This window comes from Zootoca vivipara, chromosome 16, assembly GCF_963506605.1.
Source record: "Zootoca vivipara chromosome 16, rZooViv1.1, whole genome shotgun sequence".
NCBI lineage: Eukaryota > Metazoa > Chordata > Lepidosauria > Squamata > Lacertidae > Zootoca > Zootoca vivipara.
In genome coordinates, this window is record NC_083291.1 from 30,264,588 (window position 1) to 30,280,876 (window position 16,289).

Sequence of the window (16,289 nt, forward strand, 5' to 3'; positions counted from 1 at the left end):
GCTAGACTGGTGACTGGGATTGGCTGCCGAGACCATATAACACTGGTCCTGAAAGAACTACATTGGCTCCCAGTACATTTCTGAGCACAATTCAAAGTGTTGGTGCTGATTTCTAAAGCCCTGGCCCAGTATACCTGAAGGAGCATCTCTACCCCCATCGTTCAGCCAGGACACTGAGGTCCAGCGCCGAGGGCCTTCTGGCGGTTCCCTCACTGCGAGAGGTGAGGTTACAAGGAACCAGCCAGAGGGCCTTCTTGGTAGTGGCACCCTCCCATTAGATGTCAAGGAAAAAAACAACTACCTGACTTTTAGAAGACATCTGAAAGCAGCCCTGTTTAGGTAAGTTTTTAATGTTTGATGTTTTATTGTGTTTTTAATATTCCGTTGGGAGCCAGCAAGCCACAGTGGCTGGGGAAACTCAGCCAGATGGGTGGGGTATAAATAATAAACTACTACTACTACTACTACTACTACTACGCTTTGTTCCACATAACACACACACACACACCGCCCAAGGATGTTCGCTACTGAAGAGACACAATATTCTATTTGGGCATATCAGAGGCTGGCAAGTGACAAAGATTGGGAATCTATTCTTGTTCCAGAGAGATCAGAACTATGTAGAGATAAACTTCAGTGCTCCCAGTCTAAAAACAATTTAGATTATATGGGATTGTATTTCCGGATGTGTGGTGGAAGAGAAGTGTCTCCTCAGTATTTTTGAGCTGAGGCTTAATGCCCTGTTCCCAACCACCAACATGAGTAAATCAGATCATTGTGTGTTGCTATGGCAATCCCAGGCACAGAAAGCATAGTCATTTGCGACGCTGCCAATGAGGAAGACCTTCCTTCCTCTAAGAGAGGGAGTCTGCAACAACAGCACACAGCACCGTGCTTAATGTGGTGTGGGCCTGGAGGCAGCTTAATCATAACTTTCAGCATAGAAGGTGCTGCCTCAGAACTACATGAACAGATTTCAGGAAGGGTTGCCAGATCAGGAGCCTAAACCTGAATCCTAGGGGCAGCCCCTAGAGACGCCCCCCCAGTGATGTCATAGGAGATGGCCACCATAGGAGACGGCCCCCAGTGATGTCATAGGGTGGGCTCTCATGATGTATGATGCATTAAGTATGATGCATTAAGTGTTAACCAGGGATGCGGGTTGCGCTGTGGGTTAAACCTAGGGCTTGCCGATCAGAAGGTCGGCGGTTCAAATCCCCTTGACGGGGTGAGCTCCTGTTCCTGCCAACCTAGCAGTTCGAAAGCACATCAAAGTGCAAGTAGATAAATAGGTACCGCTCTGGCCGGAAGGTAAACGGCGCGTTTCCGTGCGCTGCTCTGGTTCGCCAGAAGCAGCTTTGTCATGCTGGCCACATGACCCGGAAGCTGTACGCCGGCTCCCTTGGGCAATAAAGTGAGATGAGCGCTGCAACCCCAGTCGATCACGACTGGACCTAATGGTCAAGGGTCCCTTTACCTTTACAATATCTAACCAATGAGAAACTCATAGAATGGTAGAATTTTAGACTTGGAAGGAAACTCTACAACTCTACAAGGGAACTTCTGCTTTCAGCTGTCTATGCTCTCTGCCTTACCGCAACCATGCCAAGTAACACCATGATTATCACTTTAGAACATGGTGCATCAGCCTGTCCTCCTCACTGATGCAATATAGTGAACAGTGAAATGCTAAATGGAGTGGTCAATTTACTAGAACAGATGTTCAGATATGAATGTTGTGTACATTAGTCTTTTTATAACATAAAACACCAGTCGTTGATGAGAAAGAAACAGACTGTTTAATTTCAAAAATTATTTTGGCTCACAGTAAAACACTTTGTTTATGAAAATACTCTCAGATTAATAATATTGTACATTTAAAAGCCAATGGGGTGGTATTCAATTAAGTTTTGGTCAAAGTATACCTACTGAAATTAATGGGCCTAACACAATCATGTTCATTAATTCCAGTATGTCTACTCTAAGTAAAACTTAGTTGAATACCAGCCATCGTATTTATTGTGCAAAGAGTCAGAAAGGAGGCCACCAACATCTCGGAAAGGAGACTGATTCTGTTCAGATTTGTCTTTAGAAGATTTTGAATGATTGTCATAATTTGATAGCACATCAATTAGATTATTCTGAAGCACTCTTGTGTTGCTAGTGGAATACACTGGGATTATGAATGCAGAAGTGAAAAGAGACTTCTCGAAAGAGTACGACTCACAGATTAATACAGGCATAGGCAAACTCCGGCCCTCCAGATGTTTGGGACTACAATTCCCATCATCCCTGACCACTGGCCCTGTTAGCTAGGGATGATGGGAATTGTAGTCCCAAACATCTGGAGGACTGGAGTTTGCCTATGCCTGGATTAATCCAAGCTTGAGTGTGTGTGGAGAGTCAGAAATGCTTGCAGGTTATCATTCAGACATTTTATAAAATATGCTCTCCCCCTCCCCCAGACCATTGCGGGATATGTGTGTGGCATGAGGAGGCTAAGGAAGGATTAACCCATTTTACAGCAAAATGCATGTGCAAGGTTGCTTTGATAATGCATCTTCCACTAAAAAGTCTCAATATTTTATTTTGCTGCAGGGTTATATCTGAAGTTTTCAAATTTAAAAATTCAATTGCAACATTTTTTAGGTATGGAAATGGTGATTGCGAATAGGGTATACATAAATAACAAATTTACGCTATTTTACATAAATAGCGAAATGATTACTAGTAAATTATAGGCACTAACCATTTCAATAAATTTCAATAAATCATTTCACTGTTTTAAATTTTATTTATAAATAAGATTCCTAACTAGTTAAATAATTTTGGGTATAGCCAGCTAAATCATATTCAGAGCAGACCCACCAAAATCAATTTAAATTGTCCACTGCTTTCAATGGGTCAGAGTAGATATCCAACATTAATCATAGAGTAATGTTGGCTAACACCCTTTGACAGAAAGCACTGACGATTCTCTCTCTTCCGTTTTTAGGAATCCTAAAAAAAGGTTCATAAAGGCTCGCACCTTTGTTAAGCTACATTTATTTGCATAGAAAAATATTTACCATAGGCAATTAACTATCACAGGAGAGAAATGGCATTTATTTCAAATTGAAAAAGATAGCTAAAAAGTATCTGTGGGTTATTGCAACAGTACAAGAATACAAGATGCTCCCATTTAATAAAAAAATGTAAAAGAAGCCGTGAAAGCTAAAGCAGGCTACAAAACAGAAGGCTCCTCCATTTCCTCTTCTTCACTGAGCTATGTTACAAATCCTTGCCTCCGAATGCTTTGATTCTTTATTTTCTGATTTAAGCATCACCACCGCCAAGTGTGTTTCTATAAGCTTCTGCCTCCGCTCATCACAATCTTGTTGTCAGGTAATTGTCCTGAGCAATTGTTTCTTGTTTCACAACAGAGTCACTACTACTGAAGTCCTGCTCATTGTCCGGAGAATCCTTTGGTGTGGGCAAATTAGCCTTCTTCATTTCAGAAGCAGCAACTTTCTCATCCACCTTTGAGTCCAGTGCCTCATTTCTGGCCTGATTATGAGTGCCTACTTCATGGAGATCCCGAATGTTGAGTTCACAGTTCACAACCAACGCTTTCACTCCCATTTCGGGAGCTTTCTCACATTCTTCTGAAGCTTGTTGGCGGGAAACTTCTTCAGAAATCGAGTAAATACTCGTCCTTTGCTCAGCACTTTTGGATTGTCTGTGAAAGAACCCAAACTTCTTGACATCACTCACGCAATTCACTCTCCTCTGCTTTTCCTTGGAGGAAACTCTTGTCATCATGGCTGACCCATTGCTGTGGCTGTGTGCTTCAGAGGACTTTGCCACCGCTTTGGGGTGAATCATTGAAGTTATGTCAAAAAGGCTCAGGTTTCTCTTCTTAATTTTCTCGTCTCCTCCATTTTCATTTCCTTCATCAGATTCTGGCAAAGAGGGCTCTTCTCTGCTGACTTTCGAGGACTGTAAACTAGAGAGTTTGTTTCCTTTTAACAAGCCCAGGACTTCAAAGCGGAAACTGGAAATATCTTGCTTTAACTCCTGAAACATTAAAGGGGGGGGGAATGTTATGCTTAACATGAAAGGAATCGCAAATAAATAAATAAATAAATAAATAAATAAATAACCACCCTTCATCCAAAGATCTCAGGACATTTCACAAGATAAATGCTGGAATATCATTAAATCGCTATTTTAATAAGTATCTTGCTATTTGCAGGTTTTCAGCTGTTGAGAATCAAAACTTGGGTTTGGGAATGCAGTGTGATTTTGGAGGGGGAAAGGGGAAAATTTGTAAAAGTTCAGTTGAGGCACTTTATAGTATTCCAAGCTCTCCCCCCCCCCACTTAGTCAATTGTTTTATGCAAGGTGAACACTGTCTGCCTATGGAAAGGTGCAAGAGACGTAAAGTTTAGCTCCGATAGCAGGGAAGGATTTGTGAAAAAAATCGGAGCGAGGAATACATGACAGGAAATAATGATCATTATGCGCAGCAAGAATTCTACTTGCAAAGAATTGGAAGAATGAAGAAATACCAACAGCGGATGAATGGCAGAAGAAGTTGATAGAATATATGGAACTGTCTGAACTGACCGGGAGACTCCGAGATCGAAGTAAAGCAGAAGTGGAAGAAGACTGGAAGAAATTTAAAATTTACTTAAAGAATAAGCATATAATAGATTAGACTTAGTGGAAGTGAGGGAGATAAAACAGAGGTTGTAGATAATACAATGGTGTAAAACGAGTATTGTTAGAAGTTGATGACAAATTAATTAAGAAGAAGATATGGTTAGGATATAAAAAGGTTAAGATGTAAAAGATATAGAAACAAGGTAATATTAAAGTAATTATTAGAAAGTATATAAGATTTAGACTTTACTACTGAAGATATGTAAAGAATCGCAGGAGGAGGAGGAATGAGGAAGTCAATAGATTAGCAACTAGGGTTATAAGTCTGAATTTTTGTTTTTATATTTTTTGTATTGTTGTATTTTTTGTGTTGTGTATCCTTTTCCGTTTTGTAATTTTTAAATGTTTTTTATTTGTTTGAAAAAATCTTAATAAATATATTATAATAAATAAATAAATAAATAAAGTTCATTATGTGATTGCAGGTGGATTCCTGTCATGTTTTCCTCTCAAGGCATCCAGATTTCATGGGCTGGCTATGCTTCTAGGTTCATTTCTGCATCCAGGAAACCCTACAGACTGTCTGCATTTCTATTTTTAATGTTTCATATTTTATATTAGACACTGTAGGTGAAAACTGAAAATTGTTGCATTACAATGTATTTCATGTATGCTTTCATGTGTAAATGAGCTCAACCTTCAATGGCAAATGTTGACTTAGATTATTCCCCCACCACCACATGAGACATTTTAATGTTTTGATTCACTTTTATTAAGATGTCCAACGTAAGAGTAGTCACCTTAAAATTCTCTTCGGTCAACCCCTCTTCCGTTTTAGCATCTCTTATCATTGCAGCCACGTATCTCTTAACCAGATTTCTCATGACCTCCTGAAAGATAAGAACAGTCCAATTTTTACAGCACTTCTAACTGTGCGGCCTGACATTTGATGAACCAGAAATTTCTTCCTTTTGCTTTAAATTATGCCATTACAAAAAAAGTAAAAGTAATGTAGAGTAATTGCCAGCTGGTCACTTTTCTGGGAAACAGATTCTGCCACAAAGGAGTTGTGAGGATCCAGGGGAACCTATCTTCATTTTGACCCTTGTTTACAGAAAAATTAAATTTGTGCAGGTGCCATGTTTTGAACTGAGTTGAAGGGCCACAACAGCCCTTAGCTTTGGCTCCTGACTTGCTATGGCACAAGTTGAGACATAGGCAAAAATTTCATTAATTCTCACAGTGAATGGCACCGCTCACTCCCATTTACTTGTGATCTGACAAGTGCCAGTAGCTGAGATGCATAAGGGAGGCAATGTTACATAGACACACAGTTAGTCTTCACACTTTACTCGTGTTAACAGTTGGGAGAAAGCAATTGGAGTAAATGCATTTGAAAGTAGCTTGAATTAGCCCAAAGGTGGATGCTGTCCATTACTTTCAATGAGATGATCATCTGGTTGTACAACCAGATATTCAAGCGAGTGGGGATGCCTTCCTGGCTTTCAATGAGATGTGCACCTGCATATACAGTGGCACCTTGGTTCTCAAACTTAATCCGTTCTGGGAGTCCGTTCGATTCCTGAAACGGTTCGAAAACCAAGGTGCAGCTTTCGATTGGCTGCAAGAGCTTCCTGCACCCAATCGGAAGACATGTCAGATGTTCTGCTTCCGAAAAACGTTCACAAACACTTACCCACTTACCATTCGGTCTGTGGCATTTGGGAGCCAAGCCATTTGAGTACCAAGGTACCACTGTTTATTCATTTGCAAACTCCCCAGGCACTAATGTTTGCACCTGCAACTGGAAGCATTTATTCTTGGACAGCTTTGGGCAGAAGATAAGCTCGAATAATTGTCTCCAACAATGGAACGGCAATATCTATGTTGGAAACTAAATCGGTATCCTATCCTGAGTGACGTCCCGAGCAAAATGCTCAATTCCTTCCAGTAAAAAAAAGTAAAAGCTGAGATTGGTTACCTGATACTGATTATGCCTTCTCAAATTATCAGCTGCACGCCTCTGAAAATAAAGAACATAAATTAGCTGGAATGATATTTGAAAAGCAATTATGTTTGAATAGCAGAAATGTCCACCATGGCCAAAATTATCCACCAAAGGTCTGCCTCAAAATTGGGCTTAATTTGATGCAAACCTTTTGTCAAAAAGATAATATCCAAGAAAGAATATGAATAGTGTTACATCTTAATGTGAAGTGCATGTCAATTTTACAGGAAAGACCCATTCACAAGAGCTCCCAAATTAACCCTTTTACTTCGGGGAAAGTAATACTTGGCTATGAGTGATCGCCAAAGAAGAAGAGAAGAAGAAGAAGATTGATTGCTTAAGACAGCTGCAAAATGATGAGTAGAAGTGAATATGGATCAACTTCAGTGCCCAGGAAAGGCATTAGGATTTTGAAAACAGAGGCCACCATCAGACCACTTGTCTTGGATCTAGCCCTGGCTCATGGAAATTGGACAGTGTAGGCAGAGCAGAGCTGATGTGGCAGAGCAGACATGAGGCAGTCAATAAAGAGAAACTTTGACTGAAAATGTAGTGTGTGTGTATGTTAGGGGTGATATAAGACCTTATGGAGAATGTGCATATAATCTGCCCATGAAGAAGGAATTGTGTTCATTTCCTGGTCAATATACATAAACCAACAGGGGAATACGCATGTACCAACTGCATTTTGTACATTGTCCAGTCAGTATGCACAGCCTCCAAGAAACATGCTCTTGTTTTTTTTTAATCTATCTCTTGTTCAGAAGTGTGAAATCTATGTCCCCCTGTCCTCTGCTTCTGGCCCACTGCCTAATCTTGCATGGCTTACAACATGTCTTCCCTCTGATCAGCCAAACATTGGAAAGAGGGAGTAGGTCTGCATATATTCATTCATTCATTCATTCATTCATTCATTCATTCATTCATTCATTGTTAGGGATTGTGCAGAATGGCCAGAGAGTACACAAAATGCAGTTGGAGAGATTTAGTCAATTTTCCCAAAGACCTGTTGAGGTGGGGGGTTTGCATTTATTGACCTGGAAAGGTGCACAATTCCTTCTGCATGGGCAGATTCTTCAGGAGGTTTAGTGAATGAGCACAATGGCCAGTTTTTATGCATATTAACTGCTCATCTTACATTACATCTAACATATATATTTAGGAAAAAAAATCCTTTGTAATGAGGAAAAGAAAGTGGTAAAGTAGTGACTTGGGAGACACAGGATTACAGCCGTGCTGCAATTCCACACTTTATATGGCAATTAACTCAGGCTGACTATTGAATGTCCAATCCTGACTCCCTGATGTGTGTATTAATATGATACACATGCACAAACATTACTAATTCAGCAATCTGGCAATTTAACATGGTGCTACCTGATAGTAAATTGGGAGTTCTCATCCACTGCTTTTTGGTCATTAAAACCATCATTGGGGATTGTTTGGGGAAACGTTATTTTAAGATGTTAAAGTTATGTCTTTCCAAATTCGTTAACACCTGACTCATTATTTTGGTGGTGATAGGCAACACCAATCAGTTCTGGTTTCCCTTAACCAGAAAAGGGAAGGGGTGGATATTTTCATTTTGTGCTTGTCTCCCAACAGTAGTATGAGATAGATGGAAAAGAGTAGTGCCCAGGCTGCCTTTTGCCCAACATGCTGGTGTCTAATATCTATGGTAACACCTAAACATAAAGAAAGGCAGGTGGTGAGGAAAATGGCAATTTTTGCTTACCCCAATTGTTCCAAAACTTTCAGGTTTCTTTCTGATTTTTTTCCTGAACACTTGCCTCCACAGCCATCTGACCAGGTACCAGAGAGATTTTGGACTTGGTATGACATTAAATGGAGTAGGTAGAGTCCCTCCTTCTTCGAAGTAACTCATCCAAAGTTTTGTTCGAGCAAATTTCCATTCAATGTCTGCATGATCCTGAATAGAGGAAATATGGAAACATATTTTTTTATTTCATATTGGAAAGATCTGGAATTCTCCCTCTACCTGTTTCTGCACAGGTGCTGAAAACCTTTTTAGTCCATCAGGTATGTTACAGATAATGGTGTTTATGTTGTCTCCTTTGCTTTTAAAGCAAAAGTTTGAGTTATTTTTATTCTAGAAATTGGACCCAATTTGGATCACAGCTATGTTACAATGGGAAAGGAACCTCCTCAAGTTGTAGCTCTATACTAAATTAGAATCCCCCACAGGTTTTTTTTAGGGGAAGCACAATTATGTGAGATCAAATCATGGATTTTCCACATAACTTTTACTTTGGTTCTAGGAAAGGGGGAAATGGATATAGATCTTGAAGGCAGAGAATATCTTTTTGAAAACCTGATCTGTAAAGCTACTTGAGGAGCCTTTTCTGATGAAAAGGAGGATGGGAAATAATAAACAGCAGTTAAAAGTAAAGAAAGAAGTAGGACAAAAGTAGGTGTGTTCAATGTACGATAAGTAAAACAAACTGAATGGTATGGGGAAGAATGCAGAGAAAAGGAAAGAACAAATGAAGGAAAACAGAAATGAGAATAACGGGAAGAAGATAGAGAGAACCAGACAGATTTGGTATTCTCAGTACAAGGAAAAATAAAAGTATGAATGTAAGTTGATGGAACTGAGAAGTATCTAGAAGAGAATCAAGTGTATATAAGAGAATTTAGGTCTAATAAGATGGCCGGCCAGGAGCAGCAAGTCAGTAACACTTTGGCACAATTTGGCAAAACTGGGAATCTCAGCTTTCGTGCTTAGAAAAATAGGTTCTTTATATGTCCACCAATGTTGAATACTGATTAAATTATGAGATGCTGGGTGATGAATACCAAATGGTATGCAAAGCCAGGCTTATTTAATTTTGCACCTGGTGAAAATTTACTCCTGCTGGAATGCTCAGGTAGCCGATTTCTGCTTCTTTGGAGGCTAGAGCACATTCAAGGGAACCTAATTTTGTAAGCATACATAAGCACACAGGGCTTATTTGTTCTCAAACAGCTGGAATTTGGGTCAACGGACAGATACGGCTTTCAAAGGGAACAAGAATCAAACCAAGGAACTGACAGCAATGAGCTGATAGGAATTGTTCATCATAGCTATCAACATGTTGAGAAGGACGACCAGAGAGATGACATTGTAGGTCCCAAACATGGTGGCCCCAACAAACTCAGTGAATTCATGCCGTGCGTCTACATTGGTCACATAAAGGTTGATGAGCCCAAACACGGACCAAAACAGTGACTGGAGGGTTTCAAACAAACTGCAAAAAAAAGAAAGGAAAAGTCTTAAAGAAAACAGAAGCATCTTATATGTTTTAAATACTACAGGTGAAACTCGGAAAATTAGAATATCATCGAAAAGTGCATTTATTTCAGTAATGCAACTTATTATTTTTTATTATTTTTCTTTTAATTTTTACAAATGCTTTCTTTTGGAAATTCCACAGTAATAAAACCAATAGTTACAATAATACAAAAATAAACGTCGCTATTACATTTCATTAATTACATTCCATTTATAATTGACCCGCCTAACGACAAATAATTACAATTACAGTACTGCTTGACATATCTTCCTTTGCACATCATGCATCTATCTCATATATTGGTTTCACCTTTTAAGTTGCATTACTGAAATAAATGCACTTTTCAGTAATGCAATTATAGGAACAGAAAATGTGTTCTGTTTCCTCTGCAATCTCATTGTGTCCAAACAAAGCCTAATTCATAATCTGTACAAGCTATCATAACATTTTAAAACTTCCTTCCCCAACTCTGTGCTCTCCAGGTGTTTCCAACTACAACCCCCATCATCCCTTACCATTGGTTATACTGGTCTCTGCAGCAGAGAATTAGCCTCCAGACAGTTTTGATGTAGTCCAGCTCACATTATTATTGTTGTCAAATCATTGTTATGACCAAACCTTTACGTATCAGTTAGTTGCCTTGTATGTTGTGCATTTAAATTCCTTCCTTAAAATGAAATCAGTTTGCCTAGACAACTCTCTAGCAACAAATCAATACAGAGCACTGTGCAATACAAAAATACTATGAATCGTTTAAGTAGGAAATGCTAACTTACGTTGAAAATGCATTATTTTGATTTTCACACCGAATCCCTTTACAGCGATTGGCATCATTTGTTTCATAATAGAAATATAGCTGGTTAAGGCCATTTGCAAAAGCTAGCAGCACAAGACAGTAGATGAAAAGAAACTTTAAAATGTCCAGTAACATTCTTCCAAGAGAGATCTGCAATGGTCCCAGATGAGAATTTGCAGTGAATAAGGAGATCAGGCGCAGAGAACTAAATATGTTTGCAATAGCAAACAGTGCCTCAGCCACCAGTGTTGGGTGCCACATATCCCAGCTCTGTCTTGGGAGCAGCCCACTGTACTGTAAACAATAGAGTTATGCAAAATTAGCAAGGTCTTTCCCCAACAATACAAAACCCATTATGTTCTGCAATCGCTTTTCATTTCAGCAAGACCATACTCTTCCAAGACAGACCCCTCAATGAGTAATTGTTAGATAGGACTCCTTTCATTTGCTTTTTCACAATCCTTTTGAGAATACAGTGGTACCTTGCTTCTCAAACGCCTTGATACTCAAACAACTTGGAACACAAACACTGCAAACCCGGAAGTAAGTGTTCCAGTTTGCGAACTTTTTTCGGAAGCCGAACTTGTTCCAGGTCTGTCAGCTTTTGATTCATTTTGCATTTTTGTTTCTGCAGCTTTTTTGTTGTTTTCGTGACTGTGTGGAACCCAGTTCAGCTACTGATGGATTGATTGTGTGACTGCAGTACATTGTTTATTGCTTTCATTTTATGGATCAATGGTCTCGTTATATAGCAAAATTCATGCTAAATTGCTATTTTAGGGGTTGTTTTAAAAGTCTGGAACAGATTAATCCATTTTGCATTACTTTCTATGGGAAAGCGCGCCTTGGTTTTGGAATGGACTTCCAGAACGGGTTAAGTTTGAGAACCAAGATACCACTTTAATAATAAGAATAAGAATATATTTGTACCCTGCCCATCTGACTGGGTTTCCCCAGCCACTGTGGATGGCTTCCAACACATATAAAAACAGTATTTTGTGAGGTACCCTATATTCTGAACAGATGAACAGTCCTTCCACTGTAACTGTGACCAGACCACTCGCTTGGAAATTCCCCACAGATACGGTAGTTATTCCGTGTTTTGTTTCTGAATATACACCTTCCAGAATATACACCTTCTTTACAAAAGCTAACTGGCCAGAACTAGGTAGATCTTTTGACATGTCACACTCTACAGTCATTGAGAAAGAGAGAGCAGTCTCTAAATAAATTTCTAAAACGTCACCTAGACTGTGCTGCAATATCGATGTTAAAACATCACAAATCTCTTGCAATGATGGCAGTCCTGTGTTCGGCACACTCATTATCTGTGCTATCCAATGAAGTCCGTATAGTCCATGTTCCAAAGTTCAATTGTCTTTTACAACTGCTGGGTGGTGACCCCACTGGGCGCAGTAATCCAGACAGGGGGGAAGGGTGGCAGACTATCTTTAGGGCACCTTTTCTAGCCCCTCCCCTTTTTGGGGTGAGCAGAATGGATCCTAAATAGGACTGCTCAGTGATGGATACAGCTGCTGAGCTACTCAACTGCCTCATTCCTTGAGTCGACTGAATGTGTATTCACTGCCCATGTGCCGGTTCATGACGAGGGGCTTCCAGATTTCACGGTCCTGCCCCCGTTACCATTTGCTGATTGCCATGGGACTTTTTTGGGTCCAGGATGGGCTTTTGGAAGAAGCCTGTGCGTGAATTTGTTTTATGTTGCAATATTCACAGTAAGGCCTTATTCCGATGGCATGAGTATCACAACGACCAGTAGATTCTTATCTGCTGCAGCCTCCATCCACCTTCACAGCCATTGTAACATACCACTTGTTATCTTCTGCCTGTTCTGCTGTTTAGGATTCTTGGATCATTCTTTGTCTCCCTTTACTGTACTGCCTTGGGTCACCCTGCTGGGAGTACGAGACTCCCGACAGCTTTGTTCAAAGCGTCATGGGAATGTGCAAGCCCACTCACTGCGACAAGGTGATGGTCCAGCAAGTGAGACATCAGGAATGGAACTGAACTGGTACATACAATAATTCATCTCCACAAGCAGGCTGGATTTTTCTGGTCTCAGATACAGTGGTACCTCTACTTACGAATTTAATGCGTTCCGAACACACATTTCTAAGTCGAATCCTATAGGAATGCATTGGGAGAAAAAATTTGTAAGTCAAAGCAACCCTATCTAAAAATTCGTAAGTAGAAAAAATCCTATCTAAACCGCATCCAAGATGGCGGACGGACCTCCATTTGTAAGTAGAAAAATTCGTAAGTAGAGTTATTTGTAAGTAGAGGTACCACTGTACCTATAAAGTTTAAACTGAAATTGAATCCAGTCAAGATGTGCCTTGCAGGCCCTTGAGTTTGGGAAATGAATAGATTTCCTGTTCTTGTTGGGATTGCTTTCCCCTGGAGAGTTCAGGTATGTTGTTTGGGAGATACTCCCTGATCTGATTTCATTTCACTAATCAACAGAAATTATTCAGGAAATTGTGACATTTGAATTTCTTAACAATGAATTTCCATTTTGTTTTTGTCCTATTTCTTCACTCCAAAAATTCTAATTCAGAATGGGCATTTTCCACAATGAGCCAAAACTTTTGTTTAGGATTATCTCTTATCCCCAAGTTACTGATTACTGAACTGGCAATTATTAATCAACAATGAAAGGCAATATAAAGAGAACAGATCTTGAAAAAGGGAAAATAACAATAAAATCACATTCAAAGTACAGTAAATGTCAAGTATATAGCATATTAACACTATGAAAAGATGTCTTGATTACCTTTGAAAATGCAACAATTTTTAAAGATATTGTTGCCAGGTACAATGAGTTCATTACAAAATCCATCAGGTTCCACCAGTCATGAATATAATCCTGCAGGCCACCATCCCACATTTGTTTAATTTCACCCCAGATAAACCCTGCAAATATAAAAAGCAGTGATAAAAGTTAGTTGTACGAATTGCTTAAGCTGTTGTCTTTATTTGCTTAAAATGAAATGAAAGCACAAGACATTTTAAGCATGCTCAAATACAACCATAATAACCATTACAATCTATTAGTCACATATATTATTATTTTTAATTTGTGATTCACGTTTCCTATATATATGGCATAATCAACGGGAGATTTTCCAGTGCAGTCCCTCTGAAAAGAACAGGAGCTGCAGCAACAATGGTTACTATTCTGCTCACCATGTACTTTGGTTCCACTGATTGCAGCCTAAAGGCAATGGGGAGAAGAATTACTCTGAACTTGGCAGGCAGTGAATTCAGGTTCAAATTTATAACTGCTTTTCAAACTTTGATTTTTGACCTTTAAACAACACTTCCTGAAATTTAGCACCTCCCCCCCCCCTAAGAGTGCTGGTCACCTGCTGTTTGAATGGCACTTCGGAGGAACTGCATGTGATGAAAAACTCAGTCACCTCAAGTGAAATTTATTGTTGGGAAATAATTGTTTGATTACTACTATTCACAGCAACGAACACCACCTTTTTGTTTTCCATAGCACTCATAACTGATTTAAGACACTCATTCTGGGAAACTGCTAATAGGAAACACTTATCAGATGTTATGCATAGAGGTAGCTTTGCTTGAACAAATCAGGATATATTTCAAGCAGCTAAGAAATTTCAGTGTGGCTGATATACCTTGGAAAATAATAGTTCTAGGGAGAGAATGTAAAGAGCCTTTTAGGGTGTAATGCAGTACTGAATATCCTTCAGCTGAGGGGCCAAAATGGGGCAGACATAGGTGAGATGTGGGTGACACAGGAGAGTAAAATACTTGGATCAAATCCTATACCCTTAGAATTGTACAACACCCACAGACCTACTGCAAAGAACTTTTGTCCTGTTGCATTTTTTTAAAGAATAGGCAACTTCCTGTGCCATCACAAGAGTGTAGGATGTGAACTCAGCATCCAGTTACAACATACTGCTGCCATATATAATTCCCCCAAAGAGATACCATATGTCAAGATGACAGGGTGCACACAACATGGGATTTGGTTTAGGAGTTCTCAAGGAGGAACCATTAAATTCCAGCTTTTTCTCCACATCCACACATTCCCAAAACATTGCTAATGGTCTTTTTGATTGTCATGAATAGCAGTAACTGGAATCATTGCAGCCAGGGCCAAAATAATAATGCCAAAGTTATTCAGCAAAAGGACTTGGAAGCTAAGCACATGCTTAAATCTCTTATGTTGATTGAAATCAGTGGGTGAAAAAGAATGTATGGGATGGTAAGAAGCTTGGAAGAGATTTTGATCAGAAAAAGGCCAGGAGTAAAGAGATCAGCACTTCCTTCCATGTAACTACTTTGTTGAAAACTGCAACCAACTGGGGCTGAATTTAGTTGTTGTTTATTTATAAAGAGAAACTTGCCAGGACCTTATTAATGTGCACTTGCATGAAAACACAGAGTTTGACAGTCTGTATTTTGCTCTGCTGGTAATCCTCTTTCTCCCCTTCATCTCCGGTAATCTAGCAAAACCAATAAACATTAAACTATATTGTCTCAATACTAAGGTCAGTGACACAAACAAATGTTTTAGGGAAATGTCCCAAGACGTTTAGTGGTATTTACAAAGAAGAATGGTAGCATCTTTACTGGAAACAAACATTTTGAAACTGCTTTTAGAATAAAGTCAAACTGTTCAATATCTGACAAGAATCTCAGGAGCATAATGTCAGGAATGATTAATGTATTACGGGCTGCATTCCTGCTCACTCCAGTCACAGGTTTCTTCACATAAACCCACTAGAGCTTTTGCTTCCTACCCCAGGTGACTGCTAAGCTCACTTTTCACCTTACCAACTCCATTTCTGCAACCACTTCTCCAACTGCCCTACAGCCCCGCTCTGCACCTGTTTTCCACCTTTGCCCCCATGTCTATGACTCCCCTTGCATCTTCCTCCTACCTTGAAACTACTAAACATCCTTATAATCTTCCACCCAGCGAAGAACTCACCATCACCTCCCATATTTCAGACACTTTCATGTTCCTGCTTTCATCTTTAACCCCATCCCCCTGCCTTCTATTTTCTATTAAGACTGAAGAACTTCCATTAAAATGGTGGAAGAAGCCCAGACCTTTGTTATGCAATTTACTGCTGGTAATGAAGCATAATGATCTATTTTGTGTTTTCCCTACTGGAATGGTGGAGCTTTGTTTTTGATTCCCCCTCTCCCCATATGTTGTTTTTTTTTTTAGGCACATCATTTCCCATTTTTAAAATCTAGAGCAAAAATGCTAGTTTAGTCTGTTTGTCCTAGTGGAGAAAACCATCTGGATTTGACTGCCCACCATTCAACCAATTAATTTTAAAGTAATTTTAATTCTGAAATTAAAGTTGAAATTCCTTTCCTTAAAAATTCCTTAATCTTAAACGGAATTTTCTGCTATTGACCTAGATGGGTTGCAGATGGATTACTGAACTAGTTTATAATAGAATCATAGAATAAATTATTATGCCCTGCTGTATATGCTAGGCAATGCTAGACAATTATGGAAGAGTTATGCAAGTCA

The 16,289-nt window shown here is 39.4% G+C and overlaps 1 protein-coding gene across 4 annotated transcripts in view; it reads right to left on the bottom strand.

Moving 5' to 3' along the window:
* Window positions 1–1,782: 1,782 nt before the first annotated feature.
* Window positions 1,783–16,289, bottom strand: part of TRPC4 (transient receptor potential cation channel subfamily C member 4) — a 66,959-nt gene continuing 52,452 nt past the window's right edge. For 3 of the 4 annotated variants that reach the window (XM_035097403.2, XM_060268705.1, XM_060268706.1), the window contains 7 exons: window positions 13,536–13,675; window positions 10,722–11,035; window positions 9,705–9,900; window positions 8,388–8,582; window positions 6,626–6,667; window positions 5,445–5,534; window positions 1,783–4,056 (listed from right to left, as the gene is read on the bottom strand). In XM_035097403.2, the coding sequence (XP_034953294.2) occupies window positions 3,367–4,056; window positions 5,445–5,534; window positions 6,626–6,667; window positions 8,388–8,582; window positions 9,705–9,900; window positions 10,722–11,035; window positions 13,536–13,675 (1,667 nt within the window). In that variant the 3' untranslated portion in view covers window positions 1,783–3,366. Of the gene's footprint in view, window positions 4,057–5,444; window positions 5,535–6,625; window positions 6,668–8,387; window positions 8,583–9,704; window positions 9,901–10,721; window positions 11,036–13,535; window positions 13,676–15,150; window positions 15,771–16,289 lie in introns of those variants that run through there. The other variant, XM_035097405.2, reaches the window with a different exon arrangement.